Genomic DNA, 26,278 nt, shown 5'->3' on the forward strand with positions numbered 1-26,278 from the left:
ATAATCTTCTGTTCTCTCCAATCACCTTGGCAAGGAGTTCACTGCCATCTATTGCATGAAGATCTCCCTCCTGTTGTTTCAAGTCTGGCTGCAACAGCTTCATCTGATGGGCACTAGTCCTTGCACTGGTAGACACAGTAGCCAGTCTATACTGTTCATCCTATCCATGGTTTTGTACACATCTGTTATGTATCCTCTGGTTTGTTTTTTTTTCTTTGCCAGACTGGAGAGTCACAACCTACCCAATTGCTCCTCATTGGGTGCAGCCTTGTCCTTCTCTTAGCTTTCTCTAATTTGATATATCCTGAGATGAGGTACCAAATTCTCCTTGGATTTAAGTGAGATTTAAATCACCTAGGTTCCTTAGACTTATTTGAAAACCCATTCCCAAGTCCCAGAACTGGTACTTGATTCAGTGCTCACAACATGGATATTGTTACACCTAAACACATGGTAAGATGTTAAGAAGGCTGTAGAAGATGCTTTTCAGTGGGAGCTTAAAGAGCTCAGCTGCTCTCACAACTGCTCAGCTTGTGCAAAAGAAGGTATTTGGGAGGAGTGTGGATACCTGCCCAATGAGAAGCAGCTGGCTGCTCATTTCTGACTGCAGGGGAAAGCCTATGAAGATCCAGTGGTTCAATCTGAGGTTGGCAAGTTCAAAACAAAGTGAGTCATTTTTGTGGCAGTGATTAACATCTTGAACACCGAACTCAGAGGGTGTGGTAAGGTAAACACAGCTATAGGTCTGTGCCCAGAAGCAATGTAGTGGCCTGTGACTGAGAAAGAGCTGGCCCCCTAGGTGACCCAAGCTGGCCCCTGCTGTCCCTGTCTGACCCAGGCAGTGTGGTGCCGGTGCAGGCTGGTGTGATCAGGCTGCTGGCACGGTGCTGCTTCATGTGTTGCATGCAGCTCCCACAGCCCACTTGCCAGGCTCAGGAGGTCTCTCCCTCCCCACTGCTGATGTTGAAGCATTGAAATATAGGAGCTGAGCGTCCAAAGATGCTGAAAATCTCTCCAAGCTCAGTGGCAGAAATCATCATAGTCTTTGAGCGCAGCACCGTCTCTGCTCTGTCTGCCGTGCTGGTGGAGAGTGACAGTGGGCTGCAGGGCTCTCTATGGGCTCTCCAGACCTTTCATGCCTGCTTCTGTTGAGACTGGTCATTCAGAGATGTCCCTTAAGCAGTCCCACCCGAGACTAAAGGTGGTTTTTGTTGCTGGCCTTGGCATATTTGCTTAGTGGGTAAGGCAATTGCTCGCAAACTTGAAGGGCTTGCAGACATACAGGAGTTACTCTCACCCTGCTTCTATTGAGGACAAGTTAGAGAACCTTGGTTTCCTCAGCAGAGGGAAAAGGTATGATCTCCCAGAGAAAAGGTATTAAACCTGCATCCTAGGAGAGCATTCTAACTAATACCTAAACTTAAAGTAGGTTTAAGACACTAGGTTTCCTTAGGTTCCTTTTCAAATTAGTTAAACTTTCCTTGTTCCTGTTAGATCCAACTGCTCTGCAGCCCTGGATAAAAGTGCTCCAGAGGATACAGATATGTATATGTGCAGGACAGGCTGTTTTCTTGCCTGGTGGTAGGAGGATGGTTAACAGAAAGAAATCCATATCTGTGATTCCCTCTCCTTGTTTTTAGCCAGTGATGGACAAATGTAAACTGCATCCTGAACTTGGGAAGCAGTGACCAGAGCTGAGGTTTGCCCTCCTGTGGCCCTGGTCAGCACTGTGATAGGCCACAGGAGCTCATGGCCATTTGTTAATGCATGGGACTTCTCTCTGTGCTTTGGGTTGACTGTAGTGCTATTGGTGGGTACTTAGCATTATTCAAACAGGCATAAAAAATGCAAAGATTCAGGAAGAGCTTAAGGGTTTTATTTCAACTCTGAATCACCACAAAGTTCAGCCAGGATCCAGGTGGTTTTTTGCTCACAGGAGGGTCCTTTTCTGCATATCTGTGTGCCTGGCTGTTCAGACACGTGGTAAGTCCAAAAATTTGGATGCTTCCAGAGTGGGCAATGCTGGAATAAAAGGTTTATTATCTGTGGCCTTGGACTCTAGGGATGCATTGCTGGGTTTTTCCCTAGGCTTTTAAACCATAGCCAAATCTCAGGGGACTTCAGGGCTTGCTACCAATTCAATGAAATCTAGATACAGCTATAGTTCTGTCATTAACAGTCTGCCACATCTTCCTCCCCATTGCAATTTGTTCAACAAAAACATATCCCAATCCAAGCACTGATTTCCTGCACTTATGCTATAAGAAGGTTACTACAGTTTAAGAAGTTCACAGCATTTAAAATGTATTTTTAAATAATCAATTATAAGAGTTTCTTACCACATGGTTACATGGTTTTGGTCTTTGCAAAGGCTGGTGCAAAAGCCCTTTGACTACATAATTGCTTTAGAACGAGAACTGCAAGGGACCTTTCAGTTTATAGGACTTACCAGAGGCAAAAATATTATTCTCAGCAATAAGTTATTCTGTATTTTACCAAGGCACCTAATAATGAAAATGGCCAAATTATGGCTTGGAAAATTTTTATAACAGACAATGTAAACCAACCCAAATGTAGGGCTTTTAGCTCTGTACTTCATTCGGAAATCGCAGGCCAGCTTCAGAAGAAAGGAATAAACAATTTCTATTAGTTGGATTTGACTTACAAAGCAGCTAAGAAGAGCCAATTTTGAAGAGATAAAATCGTTTCATCTGAAGATTATTTGAGATCACTTGTGACAATCACAGCAGAGAATTCCATGGTTCTGAGGTATTTGGCTTACTTCATCATTAAAATAATCCAGATTTACTGGCCTTAATTAGTTGCTTAAACTCTTTGTATTTCAAAACTATTTGAATACTTTCCCTGGAAAGGCAATGTCCAAATGTCACTATGTTTAGCTAGTTCTGTCAGAGTGAAGTGTCTTATGTCTTCTTTTTTAAAAACTTCACCCATGATCATATTATAAAATGTACCATTTTGTCAGCAATTTATGGAGTAAATTTTTGTTAGATCAATATATTATTTTGGTATTAATTGCAATAACCAAACCAGAATAACTTATCTAAAGTAACTCTTTTCCCAAAATATATGTTTTTACAGAAGTCAGCATAGAAAATTTAGACTCAGAAGTGAGAAGTTTAACTCAGAAAATTAAAAGTAGGCTTCCAGTTTGTTTTGATATATCCTTAGTTACCTCCACATGAGTAATTTCCTCATCTGCAAGAAAAGTATGGTTGTGTTAAGATCACTGTCTACTGTCTACAGACTCTTGGGGTTATTTCAGCAAATGAGCACAAGCTCTTCTGTGCTATTGTACTTCTAACCCTGGAACCACCTCTGAATAAAGGGATTTGTGTGTGTCTAGACGTGTTGCAAGTTTTCATCAGTGGCATTCCTTCAAAGCTTGAATACACCTATAATATTTATTTTTTTTTTAGTATTTCAACGTATGTTTTTATATGTATATGTGCATGTAAATATAAGTATTATTGGTATTATTATCCTTTTAAGTTGTTCAGGTTGGATTTCCTTGCCTTGGAAAACAAGATGGGGTTGCTGCATTTGAAGTGAACGTGATCATAATGAATTCAGAAGGCAATATTATTCTCCAGACCCCTCAGAACGCCATCTTCTTTAAAACCTGTCAGCAAGGTAACACTGAAGAAAATATGCTGGAATGCTGTTAGACTAGGTCACCTAACCGTCTTATGTTTCATTCAGGCTAAGAGCTAGAGAGGATGGGAATAAAACAGTCACACAATATGTGGCAATCATGGTGAATTCCAGGCTTTCTGTCTCTGTGCATTTGCTGGTCGTTTACTACATGTTTACTGAGCCTTTTCTTACTGAACTCCCTTTGCAGACTGGGCTGGGGACACTTCTCCCTCCTCCTGTTCACTGCTCATCACACTAAGGACATTGATAGAGATGTATCATATGAAAAGCCCCTGTTAGCAAACAGTCTGAGGTGCTTGGAGGAGAGCTAGTTCTGTGGAAACATGTTAAGGTCTCCAGAAATGGCACATCATCTGGGGAACTGAGCTTCTGGGAACTGTAGTGGGGGCTACTGGTATCAATTAATGCTCTCAGTGCCTTAATTCCAACATGGTGTCTTTAGTTCCCTAAATCTCAAACTTGCACATCCAAACTGAATGCAAAAATCTTAAATCAGAAAATTTCTGCAAAACTTGGCTTTACTTTCTCTGTAGCTCAGGTGCAACCTCTTGGCTCTTGATACAGGTAAAATGGTGGAAACTGGTGTTCAGTATTTGAAGTTATCAAGCAGTTGGCAGATGGAGGACACGCTGCTAGAATAGCACTGTGAAGTTATTGCAGTGTTTGCTTGGAAAGGAGAGCACTTGTTCAATCAACTGAGCTATGAACCATGAGCACTATGTAATAAGACTTTCTGAATTAATTTGATACACCACAAACAACTATAATTATCACTTTAAGCTGAGGCTATGGAGATTGAAAAATGAGTGTGTAAGATAAGATAATTATCCCATATCATGTGCAATTGTATCAAATTAACCCATGACAGGGCTGATGTACAAAGAACAAGATTTTTATTCTTCTTTTATTAAATCTTCCTTCACAGTCCCACATTTTCTTCTCTGCACTGTTTTCTCTGAGATAATTGGCTGTAGTGTGGCTTCAAAGAGTGAGCAGCGGGAGCAAGAGTTGTTTATTCTTTGAAACCTCACTACGCCCAAATAGCAAAGCTGCTTGTCTCCTTTGAAGCCTTGCTGCTGCCAATTAGCCCAGGGAAAGTGGAGGAGGGGAAGAAGAAGTGGGCAGAGAAACAGGAATAAAAATGGAGGCTTAAAGGACACAAAACCAATCATATCTCATGTATGAAGTTTTGTGTCCGGTGTAAATACAGCACAAAACATTTCCTATCTTTTCATTTTCAGTTCAGCTCAAAGATACTGAACTTAATAAACTTTGGAAATAGCATTGGGGTATTCTAATAGCAGAGTCACAGATCTGTATTTTGGAAAATAGTGGCTTAAAGAGGAAGGGTTCTGAACTCAGTTTAGTAGTAGCATTCATCCAAGTTATCATTTTTTGTGTTATTATTTGTTACCATTTTTATATGAGTTGCAATATCTAACAGTTTAGTAGTACTGCATCATATGACCTCTCAAGAAACCTGATTATTGTCCCAGTCCTTTGTTCCTGGAGCCAGCTGAGAGACACAGGAAAGATTTTCCAAACTCTAGAGATGTGCAGAGGAGGAGCTTTTTCACATCATCTGTTCCAGCCTATACTGGAGTAACTCCCATTCCTGCCCTGTGTCTAGTAAGGTGGACAGAGTGGTGTTTTGGGACAGATGCTGAGAAGGAAAAGAGTGTCTTTAGTGGTTGGTGTTAGAGTAGGTGTGAGTTTCCTTCCTCTGAAAGGTATCATACATGGTGAGGAGCTCCTGTCAGGGCCCTAGTCACTGTGTCCAGTTATTCTTGGCCATACAGAAAGGCCCCTAGAGGAAGTGAGGGGAACAAGGGAGCAATTTTGTGGATAAGAGAGGATTTGTTGTGGCTAAGAGGTGGCCACAAAGAAAAAAATATATGTTTTCCTATTTTTCTGCTTGAAATGGTATGTATTTAAGCATGCATTTTTTTGGTAATGAATAGCAGCTCTGCATTTGAGTACAAAGAGAGAAGCATTTCCAGAAAGAGTCCTAGAATACAGTGTTAGAACACAGTAGGACCAAAAAAACTCTACAACAATTACTACAGCTGCAAACAGCTTTACTTTTAAGGCATACCATTTTACCTCAGAGGTTTTGAACCTTCTCACTTGGAATGTCACACAACAGAGCATCAAGATGAGGAGGTTGTGCCTACCACTGATCCCTACTGATGTTAAGTTTTTCTAATGGGAATAGGCAGCCTCTCCTGCCTTATTCTCTGTGAGGGATCCGGGAAGGTATTTTTGAGTAATTGTTTTTCTACCTAGCAATCCTTTTTGATGCTTTTCCATAGGGCTTGATTTAGTTTGCCTTCTTGTTTGATGGACTCTGGTGTTTTGAGGATAGTGGTGGTACCCAGAAGTATCTCTGAGCCATGTTCTAGCCAGTAATCTAATCTTGCCAGTGTTGCCAAATGCTTTTATATTTTTGATCAATAATTTATATGAATGAGAGTTGACAATGATACAGAACTGTTGTGCAGGAGTGCTTTCATCTTCCTTTCTGGCCTTCTTCCACTTAGCCTTGATGCTCACTCTCTCATATGAGCACAGATTTCATCACTGTCACCTCAGTAGTAACAGATGTGGTAATTAGTGAAATGCAAGTTGCAGTGATGTCTACTTCAGGCTGCAGAAATCAAAACTGGTCCTGCACACTAAGGGTAGGTCTAACCAGCCATGCAAGTCCTTCACTAAGTTGCCTGCTCATTTCCACACAGAAAAGAAAGTACTGGATTGAGCAGAGCATCCTCATTGCTCATGCACTTACAGAGCAGTAGAATGCTGAAAATGCAGAGTCCATCAACAAGCGCATCACCCATGTGAGCACGTGATGGGACATCTATTTCTGTTTCTAGACTATGAAAAGAGAAACTAATTTATCTTGAAGAAATCTTAGCTGAATTTCCGTTTCTTCAGTGTTTGTCTGCCAGCAAGTATTTTAACTGTTGTGCCAAAGAAATATATTGATCCTACTGAGGTCTGGCTGGGAGCTGAAGTATATAACATTTTAATTAAAATTGTTGTTATATTTTATGAAGCGGAATGTCCAGGAGGATGCAGAAATGGAGGGGTTTGCAACGAAAGACATGTCTGTGAATGTCCTGATGGATTTTATGGGCCTCATTGTGAGAAAGGTAATTTAGTAAAAAATCTCAACTGTCTTCTTTACCACAATCTCAAGAAAACCGTATCTCCTGCACTGTAGGCTCTCCTAAAGTTAAGAATTGCCTATTCTGAAGATTTTGGATCTTTTGAGTTCAAACATGTAAGAGAATTGTTGTTATCATCCATGGTCTAGTGGAAATACGAACTGCTTACATGAAAAATATGTTATCTTTCACAAATTGCTTTTAACAAAAACTGATGCAATAGTTAAGTGATCCTTAATCACAGGGAATCTATCTGGCAAGAAGATTAAATAAAATTCTTCTGCTAATGAGGACTAGCTGGGAAACAAAGCCCAGTTTTTAACAAAGATTTAGTTGCTCTGCATTTGTTTATTTGCAGATAAGATCAGATTTGTAAGCAGGCTGAAAACAAAAATGGGAAGATGAAGGGAAGATTCTCTTTCTCTTCCGTGAGTGGATAATTGGTGTGACTTGGCAATGAAAGTAGGACTTCTTCCTATCCCTCCCTTCCTTTTCCTAGTGGCAGTCCCTCCCCAGGGTGACTGGAGATGCCCATCTCCATGGGCATCCTACTCCAATGCAATCATTCAGTCCCAGATATTCTGGGATTACATCTGGCTACATCAAAAATATTAAATACTAAGGATCAAGGACTATTCTCTGGCCTAGAGAGTGACTGGCACATCTTACATTCATATGTTATCATATGAATACCGTATTATTCATATCTTACCTTCCAACAAACCCATTACAAACTCACTCCTAGGAGGAGCCTGTGGTCACTACTCATCCCAGGACCATGGCCAGGAGGATTTGCTGGTCAGCCAGGACAAAGCCAAGACACCAACAATTTCACAAGATGATTTCACAAGGCCATTTGGCCCCATGCCTGGGTGCCTGTTTAACTCACTAGCCCAGACCCAACCTCACTGCATGTACCAATTGTGGGCAGCCATGTAGTGAAGCATTGCCCCCTAACATGCCTCCCTGTTGAGCATTTTGGGGTGGCCACAAGGCAGAGAGGTCTTGAAGAGCAGAGGGGCTCCAGAAAAGATTCACTGGGAGCATGCAGGACAGTCTGGCTGAGCAGCAGGCTTTCCTAGCCAAAGTTAGGTAGCCATGCTTCTGCTCAGGTATGCAGGAGAAGTGAAGATGAATTCATTGTAAAGCCTGCCTGGGAACCCCACTGAGTACTGACCCCTCTGAGATAGTCCTGCCTGCACAGCTGAGGAACCAGAATACACTTAAAGAGAAGACTTGTCTGGCAGAATTATAAATATCCAAAGTGTGTAGGTGTATGTGGGTACTTCGCTCTCCCCTGCTGGGTATTAAACTAATACAAGAGGCAATTTCTGCTTACATATGGAATCAGATTTGAACTTGAATTAGCCTACAGTTTTTAGTAGCGCTATACAGAAATTGCCAGGTACAAACAAAGCTATAATAGATTTAACCCCCTACTACAGGCATTTTGCAAAGGTGACTTAGAACAATAAGCAGAAGGAAAAGTAGCTTAAGGAGCCAATGCGCAGTGTATTTAAATACCAGTTGCTATCCCACCAGCAATGCTTTTTCTGCTCTTCCCACTCCTCAGCACTGTGTGTTCCTCGCTGCATGAACGGCGGGCTCTGCATCACACCCGGCCTCTGCATCTGCCCCCCGGGGTTCTACGGCATCAACTGCGACAAAGGTAACGCCAGATGAGCTGCCCTGCACGCAGCACCCTCCCTTTATTCACCTGCGGCAGGTGCCCTCTAGGAGCACCTTTCAGAAAGTCAGACAAGTGATAAGTAAACAAGTTTGAAAAGTATTGTGACTCTTAAAATAGATGCTGTAGCACAGCCTGGCAGCTGTTGTAAGAATATGGAGATTTGCAGGTACCAGTAAATGCCCCAGCTTTGGATATCCATTTGGATAATCACTTTAGTTTATTCACTGAAAACTGTGGATCTTGCCACAGAAATCTCTTATATTTCTGGAGGAAGAAAAAAAAAATCTCTATTTGAGCTCTAGTTTCCTGTAGTAAAATTAGTTTTACTAATTACTTAGTACATTAATGTGCTGCATCTGGACACATGAAAAAATATTCAAGCCATTCATTTTTTTTTGTTGCATTGAGGCTCATGAAGGGTAAAAACAAACAATCAGTTGTTCAGAACAGTAACGTGGACATAAGTCTAAGCTACCAAGAAAAAAAAAAATCAAAGTAATTTCCTGCAGAAATATAACTGACCTGCTCATGGCAGAGCAGAACATGGTGCTGCAATTCTCACTGTAGGTCTATATGAAGTAAAGGCTGAATGCAAATGGTTCTAGAGGACTTTACAAAAAATAGTGGGAACCTTCCTATTATTTTGCACAAACTCTTGGTGTCAATGCCCTCATGTCTTGTATCTAGTCTTCGAATAGACTCTTACCATATTTAGAAATGCTTCAAGTGTGCTCTTTAATTAAATGCTCCCAATGTCTTGAAGGATTAATGTGAATCCCGGCTGTTTGGTGAAAAGTCATATCTAACACAATGTAAGACATTTGGCAGCTGAAAGTCAAAGCATTTGCATCAATGTCACCACACAGAAAAGTTCACAGAGGTTTCTTTTTAGTCAAAGGATTACTTAGGAGCTGTAGTCAAATATCCTTGTGTAGAAGTAACTTCCAGTCCTGGGCCGTGCTCCTTTTATCAGACGCTGGCAGTTTCAATGTGGCAATAGTGCCTTAATCCTTCAGTGAGCTTTATGTGTGGGGGTTGATAAAGATGTAGCACAGTCTGTCCTCAGAGAGCTCACTGCTGTATTGTTCACTTGTCTCATTCTGTATTGCCTTGTGTGTGTGCCCATGTAAAGCATTATGTAGGAATAACTGCATTTCAGTCTTACTTTGTAAACCAGATGAAAAGAGGTTAATCCTGCCTTTACAACCTACTTAATGTTTATTTATGATGAACAGCAGAGAACATGGAGTCCAAGTTAGTCCTAGTTCATATTAATGACTTAGTTCATTCCTCTTTTATTTGTTTCAGCAAACTGTACAACAACCTGTTTCAATGGAGGGACGTGTTTCTATCTGGGAAAATGCATTTGTCCTTCAGGCTATGAAGGAGACCAATGTGAAATTAGTGAGTAGCATCTCTGTGTGCTTGCTTTTGTGTATGTCAGCTTCTTCTGTCAATGCCTGAATGATGACATGTGACCTGCCTCTGCTGGGTGCAGAGCAAGGGTCTCACACAGCAATTTGGGACCCTCAGACACCACATGCCTCTAAAGAAGTTCCCTACTTAGAAATTTGATTCGTTGCTGGACCATCTCACCCTTTGCCCTGTTCAGTTTTTACTAGTAACCAGTGACAATCCACAAGCCATAAGTGTGCAAGCAGTAAAACCCTTTGGCAGACAGATGTGCTGCCATGCCAAGCCTGTGGGGTGCATCTATTTTCAAACATTATGGGAAATCACACTTGGGCACAGCAGATTAAGTGTGAGCTGACATCTCTGAAAGGGCTACTATAATTTGGGAATGAAAAGGTCTGGGACAAAAGGAGGACTGAACTGTAAGAGCTTTCATGTAATATGCAAAGTTACATTCACAAGGTATTTTGAGGATGTACAACCAGACCTCATTCTTCCTGGACTTAGAACATCGATCAGGACATTGTGCAGAAAAGCTTTCCCTTCTGTAAATAACCCCACTGATATTCCCCAGGACCTTCACAGGAGCATGGAGAGAAGGATTTGGCCTGGGATATGCAAATACTGATTTTTTAATATGTATCAGCAGAAACAAGCTCTTCTCAGAATTAGGAAATTTTTATCACTTTGGAAAAAAATGGAAATAAGCTCTTAACTTGCTGCCAGCCAATGCACAACAATAAGTGAATTGCTGGGCAAAGAAAGTACACAGATACAATAAGACCTACATTTTTCTCAGTCTTTATGTATAGATTAATGTTTCACCATGTCTCTATGCATTACAAGGCATTTTGCAACTCCTTTTTACATCATTAAAAAATAAGGAAAATAAGTAGTGAAGCTTTATTTTTTTAAAATTAATAAAGATTACCCATTGATATAAATTCAGATCATATGGCACAAGAACAACAGTGTGGCTTTTCGCTGGATTTACCTTTGCTTACATCAAGTTCAAATTTGACTGTTTGGCAGATTTCTTTCTTCAGTCCCCAAAAATTCAACATTGTTGACATTTTTCAGAAGAAGATTAAAGTTTGATTCAAAGAGGGAAGTATGTGTTTTATGTTTGGTGGTGGTTTTTTGAGGAGAATTCTTAGAACTCTTATTACAGCATGTATAATTAAGGGCAGTCCATTTAATTGATCTGTCTGAGGAGCTGAAGCTCATATTTGTCTACTGCAGCTTGGGATAAGTGCAACTGTTTTGCCTTCCTGGAGAGGCTTACCTATGAAACTCAAATTAAATTAATTAAAATACAGGCAGTAAACTAGTTTTTGTACAAAAGGAAAAAAAAAAAAAAAGCAAATTCAGTATCACAGTATGCTAAGACCTAAACTGGGACAAGGGCAATGAGAGCAAAGAAAGCTATGCACTTACTCTGGCTCTTGTAAAGCCAGGACTGCAATTGTTAGACTGTGAGTGACAGCTGTCATCACATCTGGGCACTGCACCAGCACAGCAGTAAAAGATTGCAAGAAATCTAGACAAGGCTTAGAAACACAACAACAGTCCATTTCCTTAGATCCAGGGCCAGCTACATTCAGTCATGGTATTCTTAAAATAATGAGTGGGGGAAACTTTTCAACAGGCAGAAAGCCATCTTCTGAAAATTGCAAGGTTTTATTGTTTGTTTTGTTGGGGTTTTTTAACATTGGGTATAGGTTTTCAGTGCTTGTGTAATAATTGAATCCCTCTGTAAGACTCCTAGGAAGTATACTGAACCCAGTCTGCAACACTAACAAGCATTCACAGTCTTCCAGATTTTTTTCCAGTTAGAGGTATGCATTGTCTCTAATTAGTGTTTCAATTTGAATCCAGAGAGTTTTATTTTGCTTTGGATTCCTCCCCTACTTGTCACCAGATGTTTTGTTGCTTTTTCCATTTTTCAGTCAATAACAGAGAGAGTTATTACTCTTTCTTTTATTCTGTGACAATATCTTAGTCCAAAGTTAATTGAGTCAAATGCTTGCCTGTTGCAAATTGGTGGAAGTTGGTGTCACATCTCTTCACCCATATCCTCCAGATTTACTTAAAGAACTAGGAAATTTCATTGATTTCTTTAGCATTGCTCTTTCCAGTTGTTAATTACTTGGGATGCAAATGTTTGCAAATTAGAATGCCTAAAGTTTCCCTCCCCAGAGGCTCCTGCAGAGAAATTGTGATTTTACAGAAACTCTCCTTAGCATACTTTGTTCCATCAGCTGCTTATGAAACTTGTTTCAGGGTTATTAAATAATTATGTACATTAGGAACAAGTGTTTCTGTTATATTGACAGTACACATGTGAATCACAAAGGTCTGCAGGGGTTGAGGGCTAAGCAGGCGCTGCCTGTGATGTTGAGCTCCCAAGAGGGCAGTCTGTGATCATCAAAGGAGGTTTTCAGCACAGCAAGCTAGTGTTGATGCTTGAATTATGACATGCAGGTCTCAGTTAACACCTTTCTTAAAAAAATTAAAAAAAAAAAAAAAGGGGGAAAGGAAGCAGTTTGCTGCCTCAGGTTCCAGTTTTTGTTTGCTCACAGATTCAGGTAAATATCAGTGTTAAATCTAGGAAGGATGCCTTTTTTTAATCTTTTCTGAAGAATCTAGGAAGTGTGGTGGCATTAGAAAAGATAAAAAAATGGTTTTGGAAAACAATGAGAGAAGCTGCACTGGTACATATGGGCACCAAGGTGGCAGGAAAGTGAGATTGTGGTTCCTGGTGGCCCAAGAGTGCCCAGGGAGGTTACAGTGAGCGTCCCTCAGCCTGGGAGTGACTGAGCTCATGGGCCCTGTGCTTCCTTTCCTAGAGATGAGTGAAGATTTAATTGGTTCACTAGTGCAGACAAATTCTGACAAGGTATAGGCAGTTTGATGATGGGACATTGGACATTAAGTTTGAGGAAGGTTCCTGGTGTGTCATGCCCAGCAGGAAAGAAAAAAATTGAGTGTGGTTCTCCTCCATCAGTGGGGGGCCTCCTCAGTCCCAGAAAATCAAGGCCAAACAAGACTTCCTACAACAACATCACCAGATCCAGCCTTTGCCTTTGGCAAAGTCTGTTTGTGAAGGAAAGTCATTTCTAGACCAAGAACTTGGAAAAAATGTCTGCCAGTTCCAATTACTGTTGACAAAGTTGCTCTGTTCATTGCAAACAGGGAAGAAGGGCATGTATTTTTAATGTGCCCTTAGTTTCTGAGCTGCCGTGTGGGACATCCCTCATTGCACCCTCCACAGCACCACGGTGCTCCCCACCGGGGCTACAAGCTGACAGACCCAGCCAATATAATTACTGTCTGCAAGTAGCAGCCATGCCTGTCATTTCCTGAGTATCTTACTGCTCTCAGATGTCACTAGATTTTTTTCTGCTGGGGCCCCTCAGGTTTGGGTCCTGTCTTTGTAACCGCACAGTCTGGGCAGTGCTGCATCCCCTGTGAAGGGTGAGGAGAGCAGGAGTCGGTACTGACCAGTCACCTGGGGGGTTCTGCAGAGTCAGGGTGGCACAAACCTGGGCAAAAGCTGGAAGGTCACACAGGCTTCTGGCCATGCTAAATTATTGTCATATTTTCGAAGGAGAGGAGCACTTATAAATTGGAAGCACAGACTTGCAGAAGGGTCTTTCCTGATGGATCCATCATGCACACTCTAACATCTGATGAGTTTTTCAAGTACAAGGCAAGTTTGTCAGACACTTGTCTCCAGGAGGCACAGGGGACTAAGACCCTTGTTTCTATGTTTTCAATTTCTAGGTAAATGCCATCAACCCTGTCGAAATGGAGGCAAATGTACTGGTAAGAATAAATGCAAGTGCTCCAAAGGCTACCAGGGAGACCTGTGTTCAAAGCGTGAGTACCAAAACTCCATCACTCCTTGTGGGAACATCGAGCTCACTGTGCAGTATCTTCTTTTCACATAACATCAGTACTTATTGTTTGTTGTCAGAGTAATTCAAGTTATTTTACGTTCTGGACATACGTCATAACCAGACTTAAGGAAATTACGAAACCAGAAACATTTTTTTACAGAAGTGTCCTCACAGTCTCTTGTGTACTCTTGAGTTTCTATTAAACAGCAGTGTGACAGGTCAGCAATAGCAGTTTAGTAACAGAGAAATGCTTAATAATGTTAAAATAATGTTTAATAATGTTAAAATAAAATGAGAACACTTTGTGAGTGAGGTGCTGGGGAGTGCTGTCCTTCTCCCGCTGGTTCTGGTGGATGGTCAGCTCTGCTGTACAACCTGATTCTCTTGCCAGAGGCTGAGCCAGACCTTGCAGGCAAAGAGATGAGTGTGGACTGTTTCAGGGCTCTGACTGCACCAGTGCAAAGGCACAGATTTACTTTGAGAGCCCCAGCCCATGCCAGGGCCAACCCATGGTGTGAAACAGCAGGGAATGCAAATGTGTGACTGTCTCTGGATGAAATGTCAAGAGGCCTGGTGTATGTGTTCACTTTTTCACAGCTGTCTGTGAACCCAGCTGTGGCCTATACGGTACCTGTGTGGAGCCCAACAAATGCCAGTGCAAAGAAGGCTGGCACGGGAGACACTGCAACAAAAGTAAGTGAGAAACAAACCCTGGGAGTCATATCTGAAGTGTTACACACCCAATGCAATACAGAAGTGATTGCCTCAAGAGCCTTTCCAGCATTATTAGTGACACCACACTCCTCTCTCTCTGATCTTTATTACAAGGAATAAAACAAAGGTTTTCAATACTCCATAATTTTACATACTTTAAAAAAACTCATAATAATTTGAAAGTGTTTTATCAAGGTAATTTTTTGCATTAGAAATTCCAGAATCTGGTATCCATCAGAGGAGGACTTTACATGTCTTCCAACCATAGTATGGAAGGGATCCAATTCTTTCTTTCCTCAGAAATACCAGCTAGGTTTGAAATGCTGAGTAGATATTTTTAAAAGTAAAAGTCTGGCAGGTTTTAAAACTGATTGAAACTTAGAAAAAATAAAATGTCCTTTAGAAATTTTGTGGAAAACTTGAAGAATTATGCAAAATCTGTCCTTAGCAACTTCACAGTTTTCTCCTCCTCTCCCACCCGTGTTCCGCAGCATACAAAATACATTACCTCAAAGCAAAGTTAAAGTTCTCAAAATGAATTTCTGTTGTGCTTTTTGGTCCATTTAACATCTATTGTAGCAACTGATCATTTCACTGGGCTTAAAATGGTACTGTATAATTACTTGAAATACAATTGGATATATCCAGCAAGAACTTCAGATTTGATTTTGTGCTTCATGTGCAACAGTACTGTAACAGCAGATCTTCAATATATGATCTGTGTATACTCCCAGAAGATATTAATGTTTATCACTGTTGGCAACCAATTCACATGTTGTGTTTTATGTGTCAGTAGTTAAAAAGTTGAAAGATTTAGCAGCTACAAAACAAATCAGCCATAAGGAATGTGAACCTTCCATTGCAGCGTCAACTGAATGTTCATTTTTATTAAAACCTGTTCATGCGTATGATTTTTGTCACATCATAATGTTTTAGAATAAATATAATATTTTCATTAAAAACTAAGTATTGTCCAACTAAGATGGATTTTGCTGTGAATATTAGGTTTGCTATGAAAATTGGGAGTCCACTTTTCTGTTGTTACCTAATGGATTTCTGTTTAAGTATTCATGCTATTCTCTGAAGGAAAAATACCATTAATATGAGTTGTGGGTGGAAAAAAGATAAAATGAAATGAACCAATATGAACTACAGTTGATAAGTTTGGTATGGACTGTTTATTCCTGTCATACTCTTCCTATAAAAAACACAGATAGCAAATGAAGACAAATACATACTTTAGGTGACCATCACCAAAAAAATAAGTGCCTGTACAACAAAAGCAAAGCTCATACCTGCCTTGTGATGAGAAGTCAGTAGTCTCACATTATTGTAATCTCCAAGGTTTTGCATCCTTCATTACTCAGAGTTTGGGTACAGTCCTGCTGTGTTTAGTACTGCAAAACTCTGTATTCAGCAGAGAAGCTGTGAAATGGACATTTGGACAAAATTCACCCCCATTTTAAGTGTCCACAAATGTGCATGTGCTGCAATTCACTCTTTTCAACTGAAACCAAACATCACCAGATCTTGAAAGGAGATTTATAGTTAACTTGAGATATTTGTTTCATATTCCATCAAATGAATGGCTCTTTGGTAAAGCTGTTTTCTTAAAAAATAAGTAGTTAAAGAATTGAACAGAGGACTCCGTTTTTCAAAGTCATTTCCATGAGCTTTAAGTAATGAGATGGGTAAATGAACCTATAAAGAATTACACCATAATACTTCGGATTCCATTTTTATTGTTCACTTTCATTTTCCACAACAAAGCAGCTCTAGTAAGCCTGTTTCAGATGGGTTTTTTTCCCCTCAGGTGTTTATGGTCCCTGGTATTCTTTTTCCTTTCATTCAGCCATAAACCGAAGCCCAGCTCAGGTAGCTGGTGCAGATTCTCCCCAGGGATTGCTTGCACCCCATTCCTGAGCCTTTTGGTGGCAGCTCATCATGACTGGTGTGGGGGTTACACATGTGAACCTGGGCTGAGTGACAGCCTGGCTGTGCTGAGGTCCCTGGGCCCCCTGGCCAGGGCAAACACCTTTCTGTCTGGCAGGACTGCATTCATCCTGAGGGGCAACAGAGGTGTGAGCACTTTTGTAAGGCAAAGCAAAGTCCTTTGTTCAAATAGGCGAGACAGTTTCCACTTGATATATTAGCTGTGGATTGCGAGCCCATGTCTGTGGATTCTTTTCTTGAACTGGATAATTTTCCAGGGTATGGAGCCAGCGGTCTGAGCGCCCTGAGGCCAGCAGGCAGCAAGCACAGGCAGCACACGCCTTCGCCGAAAAGGGCCGAGGAGAAGCATGTTCCACCCGAATCCAATTATATCTGGTGAACTCCAACATCTGAAACGGTTCGTGTTACACAAAGTTCACAGCCTTCATTAACCTCTCATGGATTGAATGTTAAAATGCTGTTCATTACAGTTAAGATTACCAGCTGGAATTTTATTAGCTTCATTATAAACCACTGAGCTGACACTTACTATTTCTTTTAAGTTTTATACATACTTCTGTAGCATGATTATATAGGCTTCTTCTCTCAGTGCTTTGGATGTTGTTTTGTACTATACCTCAGTTACATTTAAACTTTCTTATTTTGGTTATATAGCTGCAAATATTTTCCAAAAATAAAGTAACAATATTCAAGCAGAAAACCCTGTAGATGCTAACCCTGAATTATTTAAATGACTACAGGTGTAATTTGCCTAAGACAAAAGAACAGTGCATTTTGCAAATTTTTACAAATTATGTGTTTAGACCTTTCCCTAAGAAAAACAAACAAACAAATAAATAGCCTAATTTAAAAACCAAGTAACTCAATTCAATGTTATTTTTGGCTTTACAGTTTTGTGTATTAAAAAGAAACTGCAGTGGTGCCATTTAACCGACATAATATATTGTAAACAAAGTAGAGCTATAATGTATGAAGTTTCTGCATCAGCTTGAAGCAATATAATATATTGTAAACAGAACAGCTCTTATGTAATAAACTTTTTATACTGACGGTTATGTATAAAATAAAGATGCCGCTTTAGTTTTTTGAGTACTGCTCTGTGTGGCCTCCTGCGGTCTCATCAGCACTGGGTTGGGACGATGGCTTTTCTAGAGCACCCTCATAAAACAGTGGCACTGTGAGGTTGGTTTCTCTGTGTCTGATTTTAGCCACACAGTTCTCAAAAATGTTTTGGAAGAGCAACTTCTTCTTTTGCCTTTGCCAAGGAGGGGATAACATGGAAGACCACGTGTTGCACTCCCTGTATTTGTCCTCCACCACATCCTCCTGTCCCCCAGCACCGCCAGTCAGCCATGTTGGTATGCCCAGCTTGTGGTACCTCAGGTACTCAGAATATTCTTCTCACAGCTTCTGTCCAAGCAGGTAATAGTCCAGCCCTGGCCATGTTTCCTGTTCAAGGGTGGAGGTCCTGTGTCATGTTGTGATCAGGCTGTAGAAGGTTTGAGTGCTGCTTCTTGCAACAGTCAAGGGCTGTGTGATTTGTTATTTGATGGGGCTTGGAAACAGGAAATATGGTTTCTGCCTGCACTGAAGAACAGTAAATATCCAATTAATTATTACTGACCTTTGCTATACTGTATTTCTGGCAATCTTATTATCTGGGAGACAAAAAATAAATAACGTAGTTGGAAGCATTAGAGCTGGGCTTTTCCCTTTACCAAGGTCAGAAAGAGGAGATATGGGCAGGAAAGGTGCTCAGCCTCTTCTGCCCACAGTCAGTGCTGTCCCCAAAATACCCTATTCAGATTTAAGAAAGATGGAAAAGAGTCAGCCTGAGGTGGAGGAGAAAACATTTAGGTGCTGAAAACCTGGCGGGAGCTGTTCATGAAGGAAATATTTTTTGTTATTTTCTTTAAAAGTGATGAAAGGAGGAGATTAATTTGAGGTTGAGATTAAATGTGTAGCTGAACTGTATGTTCAGGGATGCCTCAGGAGCTGTGTACAAACATGAATGTCACATTTACATGCTTTTTGTTCTTCCTGTAGCAAAGATAAAGTGGTTTGTCACACAATACAGTAAAAACACAGAAAATTCTTACTTTAAATTCCTTGGATGTTTTGGCTGAACTTTTTCTGCTCCTGTCAATTTCTCAGAAAGTACTTCCTTAAATAAAGCAAGTGTACTCTTTTATACAGAGTAAATTTTTTGCTACTTGCCTTAAAGACACTTAATGCTGCTGTTTTGTTTTCGGAGTTTCACCACTGATTTTTGGAAATATCATTAATCACAAGAAGAATATCATCAGAAAGTTTACAAAAGGAAAAAATAGTCCTAAAAATGCACAGTGTACCACAGCTCTGTTTCTTAAATAAGATCAATTGTCTACTCAAAATTTCCACGGCTGTGCCAGTCTGAGCACAAAGTTTCCTGTGTAAGAGACAGTCCTTGATGTCAGAGTTTTAAGTTAAAAGTCTATGATAACTGAGAATACTAAAAGAAGACATGAATTTTCCTGAAAAAGTCCAGTTGGAAGCTGGAAGCAATTTTGCCATTCGAAGATAAACTACAGAATTTATCACACTCTGTCACTGGACAGGTCATACTTATGAGGGAAAAAAAATAATGTGCTAGAGATGAAAATTATTTTAAAATAGCAAACAAAAAAGTCAGAATTCAAATCCACTACAATAGGTCAGAAACTGCCTTTTCAATGATATTTGGAAAGTGAGTAGTTAGCCAGAGCAAGGTGCCAAATATTGCACTCATGAGCAGCAGCTGTAAGGTGATGAAAATGAGTAGAAGATAAAATGCTAAATCACTATAGCTCTTCTGAAGAAATCTCCATTCAAGCAACTGACAAAACTATAACTTTACAAAGGGCTTCTAATGGCACTTGATAATTTGGGTATCTAATATTGCCATCCTGCTATGTCCAGGTGTGCACAACAGTTCAAAGGACAAATACACAAGGCACACAAAGAAAGCAGAAACAGACATCCTAAGGGCAAACTGCCTTTTTTGTACTGCTGCCATTGCTGAACTGATGCACATGCTTTTGGGGGTTGGTTTGGTTTTTTTTGGTTTTTTTTTTTTGGAATTTGCATTTTAGGTTAGCTCCATCTATGCTGCTGGATTTTAAACATATCTCTTTCAGTGCCTCTTCACATCTTCACCTGACTGTGGGGGAGCTGGAGAGAATTGTGGCCTTTTCTTGCTCATGCTATGCAGGAATTGGCAGCCTGTGTTGGTGCCAGCTGCAGAGCAGAGGCATCGGGGGCGGCAGGGCCCAGCGCCACCGCACACACCGGGTGCTGCCCACGGGGTCTTCCTGACCAGGAGGCAGCACTGGCTGCTGGGACTCAGCACACCTGCTCCATGTAGTGTGACTGAATGGTCCAGTTGTTCTTCTTCCAGCTTCAGCTGCATTTCGAGGAATATTAAGGGGAAAAAATTACAAAGAAAAAAATTCAAAATTGTTCCAGATGACTCGCTGCCTGTAAGATTCAAACTCCAAAAGCCAGACTCAAAACTTTGGCCAGACTTTCTGCTATTAATTCAAAAATGTCAGCTTTGTTTCTGCTAGACAGATTTGTTACCTTTCCTTTCCTCTCACTTCTCTACATCACCTGTTCTACTGGGATTGCCTACTGCGGAAAAAAATTCCTACTTGCAGATACTGAGGGGAGATCTGGCAGCAGCAGAGAGGGAGCAGCCTGAAATGGCCTGAAGTTTTTCCAGGATTCCCCCAGTGCCTGCACTGCCCACAGCGTGGCATTGGGGCAGGGGGAATGTGTGAGTGGGTGTTGAGGCATCACTCAGAGGCATGGCTTCATGGCAGCTCCAGGTCTTGCAGTCATTCTGGCCTAGAGGAACTGCATCAGTCAAAAGTGCTCTCATCCATTACAGGGATTAAATCCAACTAAAACCCACAGATTTTTCAGTGTGAATATGGCTTTGTGTTCAGTGAGGTGATGAGGTGCTATGATTAGCCAGGACATAGCCAAACCTTAAGACCCTGATTAAACCAGTGACACCCTCTCCAGCTCTAAAATGTGCCAGCAAGATTTGCTAAAAAGAAACCCTCAAGTGAAACGTGTCCCAGTTGCTGTTTATTTTTTCTTACATCTCTCTGACAAGATTGCTGCAGTCCCTCAGTGGCTCCCAGCACCCAGCTTCTGCTGGAGCACAGCTGACTGCACACCCCTTGCTGCTGGCTGGGGGCAGCAGCCCATCCAGCCATGCAAGTAGCAACAGTACAAAGTTGAACTGGACACAGAACAGGAGAACAGCAAGGCTTGGAAAAGGCATGCATGCAGATCTGAGAAGATTTATTTCTTATCTCTGTGGCTTTCTGAAGTTCAGTTTAAATGAACCCTCACAATTTTAAGTTAAAAAAGCCCCACTCTATATTTTTACTTAGAACACTGTATTATTTTGTTCATATTAGTTACAGAAATTTCATTTTAATCCTTTTCCACATAGCCCATCAGAAGACAGAGTAGACTTGTTGCAGAAATCTTCCCACGGAAATGTTAATTTTTTTCAGAGGATTTAACACACATACCCCATCTGGCCAAACCACAGCTCAAAAACAGTTCAGATGCGTATGAGGGACATCCCCACAAGTACTTTCTAACACTTTGTTTCCTGGTGTATGCTTGGGGGATTTTACGGCTGAGGAGCTGGCACTGGGGCACTGCAGGGTTTACAGAGCAAACTGGCTCTGGCTTCTCTGAGTGTTTGACTTTACAACCCTTAATTATACATATCCCTTAATCAGCGTGCTACACTAGTACTGCCTCCTTCCTGCCCAGACATCCCAGTGAACCTCACTCCCAGGCAAGGACCAGTGGGATCCCACAAAATTCTCCAACAGGCAGTATTTGGAAAGGATGCCCCACAGTGTTTATACCTTGTGCATCAAGTTTCTGTGCTATCCATCATCTCAAACTTGCAGGATCCTAGCCCAAATGGAGCCTGCTTTGACCCTGGGCTGGAATTTTCCCCAGTCCTACTATAAATTGCCAAGACTTTGTTGGACAAATTTGGCTACTATGGGAGCTGCTTGTGTGCTGGACTCTGGCTTTCTTCATATTAGGGTGATCCAGATGAAAGTCTGAGCATTTAATTAAGGTCATGGCTGTTCTCAGCATGCACAATTTCACCCTTCAGTGGTCACTGTGGGTACCACCTCTCTTTTGGTCTGTCTGGAGAGTGATTTCCAAACGGATACACCTCCCAGATGGTGTCACTGTTAAAAAAGTTAAATGAATGTTCAGCACAATCCACTCAGTGTTTCCTAAACCACTCTTTTTTAAATAAAGGCATAAAGATTTCTCCCCTTTTACAGCTACAGCAACAATAAAGGAATTGACTGTACTGCTTCACTGTATTTATCCTGTGTAACAGTGACTCAGTATTGAGAGTTCCACTTCCAAAGCTTATTCCTAAAAGGAATCAACTCTGTTTGAAATGCAGCTGAAATGTTAACCTAGTTTGACAGTTGAGGGGTTCTGAGTGGTGTAGATGACACAACTTACAACAATCCACTTAAGATGTAAGAGATTTCTAGGGAGAGGTGAGTTTGGAATTTCTATTCCTTTCCATGTGCCTTTGTGATCAGTGAGAGAAGAAACTTCCCGAACACCAGAGGATCCCACTAGCTGGTGTTCGAAAATGGGGCAGCAACACCAGCTGAAGTGTGCATAGTGCCCTGGAAGTGCATCTGTGTTGCCACCAAGGAGCTGGAACAAGGATCACTGAGGGTTTTGGTAGTTGTTCCTGAACATCTTTACAGTATATGACTTAGTAATGTAGAATAGAATGGAAAGGACCTTACATATCATCTGGTTCCAGCTCCCCCTTTCACTAGACCAGGTTGTTCAGAGCCCCATCCAGCCTGACCTGGAGCACTTCCAGGGATGAGGCATCTACAGCATCTCTGGGTAACCTGTTCCAGTGTCTCACCACCCTCACAGTTAATTTCTTCCTTATGTCCACTCTAAACCTACCCTCTTTAATTTTAAAACCATTGCCCCTGTCACTACAGGACCTGGTAAAAAGTATTTCTGTGTTTCTTATAAGCCCCCTTTACACATGGAAAGGCTGCATTAATGTCTTCTTGGAGTCTACTCCAAGCTGAGTTACCCCAGCTCTCCCAGCCTTTCATCAAATACTTGATTTTGGTTTTTCCTCTCCACTATGCTTTCCTTTTGTGGTTTGTCTTAAAATACAGCAACATCAAATAAACAAATGAACAAAAAAATAATCAAATAGACCCCAAGTATCCCAAATATTTTAATTTGTTTAGGATACACCACTTCTGGTCTTTTTAGAGGAACAATTTGATATTGCAGTAACACCATGTTTAACTCTGCACTTGTCCCTGGAAGTATGATAGTACTATAACGTTTCTGAGCACCTTGTGGACCATCCACAAGGAAGAGAAGATGCCACAATGGAGCCAGCAGAATGCCTTGGATGTGATATTTCCTTTTTAGGGCTTTTAGAGGACAATAATAGTTTGTTGATTAGTATTTTGACTGAAATAAGTTTTAATCACTTGGATGAGTTTATTCTGCATGAGACACAGTAGTTTTCTCTGAAACAAATGAGTGACATGAGCACTTAGGTAAAAAAAAGTGAGCTTTTAAGTACAGAAAGTACCCAGAAAGTGTCATGAGGGTAGTTAGGTATTTAGGTTCCTGTTAATTTTTAAAGTTTATTATCTGACATATCATCATGCAACAGCTCTGACTGCACTGCAATGCTCTGTTGTCCATAGCAAAGGTTGTTCTGGAAGAGTTTAAGATAAAAGATCTGCTGAACACATCTTGATCAAAAGAGGAATGCAGAATCCTGTGTTCCTTTCTAGCTCTTCTTCCTTTCCTAGCAAAGCGCATTCCTTTCGTATGTGACCCCTTCCGCATTCCAGAAAACAGAGAGGGAATAATTACATGGAAAAAGTGCCTAATTGGGGGGTATGCTTTTTCTGTCATACCCAGCACAACAATTAAGGTCTCTAAAAGACAAGACAGTGAAAGTCCCATTGAAATTGGCAGGGGTATGTGTGGTGGGGAGACTGTAAAAAACCTGGCAAGCAATTAACAGCAATTATAACTTCATTACTACTGCCGCCTTCGTATCTGTTATGTAACACTCCACTCAGGTTTCCTCATCTTACATCGTGATACAACACTGCTGCTTCATATCTGTGAAGTTACTAGAGATAAATGATTTTTCTATGAAACTGGAGTGTGGCTGTAAAGTTGCTGCCCCACTGCTTTGGATCTGAAGACACAGCTACACGGCACAAACGTAGCTTGGCTCTTATACAGGGTGTGTTTGGAGTCTAGAAGTAACTTCTGCTGAATGTGTGGAGGTTTATTTGACTTTCAGGGCCAGCAGTGTTAGCCAAGCCCTGGGGACTGTTCCATACTCAGAGCCATTTGAAGCAGTTTGATCCTGCCTGCTTTTTCCAGTTGAGCAGAGCTCTCCCAGCTGAGTTACCCATAAAGTACAGAGGGGAGCAGCAATCAGAAGCTGACAGTGGCTTTTCCAACAGTACTGAATTATAGCTCACAGGAAAGGGCAAGAGAGAACCTTGCAGTGAACTGATGTCATTTCATTTATCATTTTTGTGATAAAATTAAAGATCTTTTTATTAAAGGTGTGTAGCACTAGTTCCAAGGAAAAAAAAGTCTACTTCCAGTATCCATATTTCAAGAGATCACAGAAATTTTATGAGAATTCAGAAGAAAGTTGCAAGTGCTATTCAGAATCTTGGAAAATTGTGTGACACAGTAAGAGACTTCAAACATGTTTCAGGAGAACTGACTGGGCTGCCCAAAATACTCCCTGCTGTTAGAAGAGAGGCCTTTTCCTCATCCCATACACTGTCCTCACCAGAAAAAACAAGTGGTTTTCTGCTGAATAAGTGAGCGTGACCAGCTCTCTGGTAGATCAGCTACTTGCTGAAACACCAACTCCCTTACATAAAAATGCTTCCTGAGCCTGAAAAAAATCAATATAGAGAATTTTCAGACTGGGAACAGTCTGAAATAGCTGTTATTCACAGTGGATTAACTAAGTGTTGGGTTTTATCTGCAGCAAATTATTCATCATCTGATCTTAAAGGCAGGACCTTCTAAAAGATACATTAGTAGCTAAAAAATAAGTTACAGGCTTCATCTAGAAATGGGAAGACAAGGTTTTGGCTCCTTCCACAATCTGGTCACCTTAGATTTGATCTAATAGCTTGGTCTTAAACATATGAAGTGGTGAATAACCCCAAAACTGAAGCCAAATCCTAATGCAGGTATTTAATTTCTGAGTGCATCTACAATTTCATTCCAGAGGTGGAGGAAGATGAATGATAACTCAGTGAAGTCACAGCAAGGTTCTGTTCATACACTGATATTTGGTCATATGCCATGACTTCAGCTTGTCAAGGACAAAACAAGGAACTCAAGGCCATGTCAAACCCTAAATTATATAATTAGAGAAGAGTAGTGGCTTTTTTATTTCCTTCCTTGCTCCTGAAATGGGTTTTTCACTGTCCCATGGCAACTATTCCTCTCCAGCCTGTTGCTATGTGAGAATTAAAAATTTAAAAAGTTATTGTGAAGGAGTTTTGAGAAACAGTTCAAAAATTCACACCATTTAAAGAAAAGTAACAGAGAAGGGTTCATAAGAGCACAGAACTGCAGCATGCTTGTGATACAAGGCTTCATGAGGGCACCTACTCACAAAATGAGTAGCAGAATGAATGTCTTGGTGTACTTCAAATGTTTTCACAGATACAGTCACAGCTGTGATGCCTTCACTTTTCTGAGTACCAAGTGTGGGTCACAGGGGGTGACATGATTGCTCCTGTGTGTCTTGGCACATTGGGTTTTGTAGTCTTAGCCCAAATCCACCTTGGACAAGTGTTGCTTTTTTTTGCTGGCAGATCATTCAAGGGATCGTTTTGTGCAAGTGACAGCTGAAAGGCATTAAACAGTACAGTAAATCATTTAACTGGAGCCTAGAATGTGTGAACATCGAACCACAAGCTCTGATGGAACGAAAATTTATTTTGTGTTTTGAACAGTCTTAATATTAGTGGGCCAGTTTAACCACATAAAACAAGCATAATCTGTTCAGTTTTCAGCAAGGTCTTTAACCAGATATTGTATGCCCCTGGGGTGGCTTCCTCTAATTGTTTGAGGTTTCTTACTTGGGAATTTTGTTGTTAAAATGAACTTTTTCATTTGCAACCATCAGAGAGAAAGCCTTGGTTTGAGGGAATATCGGTGTGCTGCAGCCAGCCTAGGTCTTGGGAAAAGGTGATGGATTGAAGTTGGAGCATCCAGTCTCAAGCTGGACTCCCCAGGACATGCTGCTGCAGGGGGAGATGCTGCACTCACAAATGACCTGTGCTACGCAGAGGTATCACTTTCTGTCCAAGAAGGGTGCTCATGATCACCAGGCTGCCTTTCCTCTGGCCTCTCCCACTCCAGCCATCCATCCGTTTCTTGGCTGCAGCTTCTGAAAAGGCAGAGCCCATTCACAGTCACCAGGCTACCAAACCACTGGGCTTGGCAACATTAGGAACCATCTCCCAACAACAAAACCCACAGGAACCACACATCCCCAAGACACCACCAGAGGAAAGAGTCTCATGGACACAACAGTGACAACACAACCCTGCTCCCTGAGTCTTGGCTGCCACCTCCTTCTCACAGATGGGCTCTCAGTACAGCCCAGCGAGCAGGGG

The 26,278-nt window shown here is 41.1% G+C and overlaps 1 protein-coding gene across 1 annotated transcript in view; it reads left to right on the forward strand.

Moving 5' to 3' along the window:
• WIF1 (Wnt inhibitory factor 1) overlaps positions 1–17,612 on the forward strand; it is a 37,097-nt gene extending 19,485 nt beyond the window's left edge. Inside the window, exons 4-10 of the mRNA XM_086884509.1 lie at positions 3,514–3,654; positions 6,738–6,833; positions 8,422–8,517; positions 9,847–9,942; positions 13,738–13,833; positions 14,451–14,546; positions 16,778–17,612. Of these exons, the coding sequence (XP_086740635.1) occupies positions 3,514–3,654; positions 6,738–6,833; positions 8,422–8,517; positions 9,847–9,942; positions 13,738–13,833; positions 14,451–14,546; positions 16,778–16,899 (743 nt within the window). The 3' untranslated portion in view covers positions 16,900–17,612. The remainder of the gene's footprint in view (positions 1–3,513; positions 3,655–6,737; positions 6,834–8,421; positions 8,518–9,846; positions 9,943–13,737; positions 13,834–14,450; positions 14,547–16,777) is intronic.
• Positions 17,613–26,278: the final 8,666 nt, after the last annotated feature.

This window comes from Cyanistes caeruleus, chromosome 4, assembly GCF_971803275.1.
Source record: "Cyanistes caeruleus chromosome 4, bCyaCae1.hap1.1, whole genome shotgun sequence".
NCBI classification, from domain to species: Eukaryota; Metazoa; Chordata; class Aves; order Passeriformes; family Paridae; genus Cyanistes; species Cyanistes caeruleus.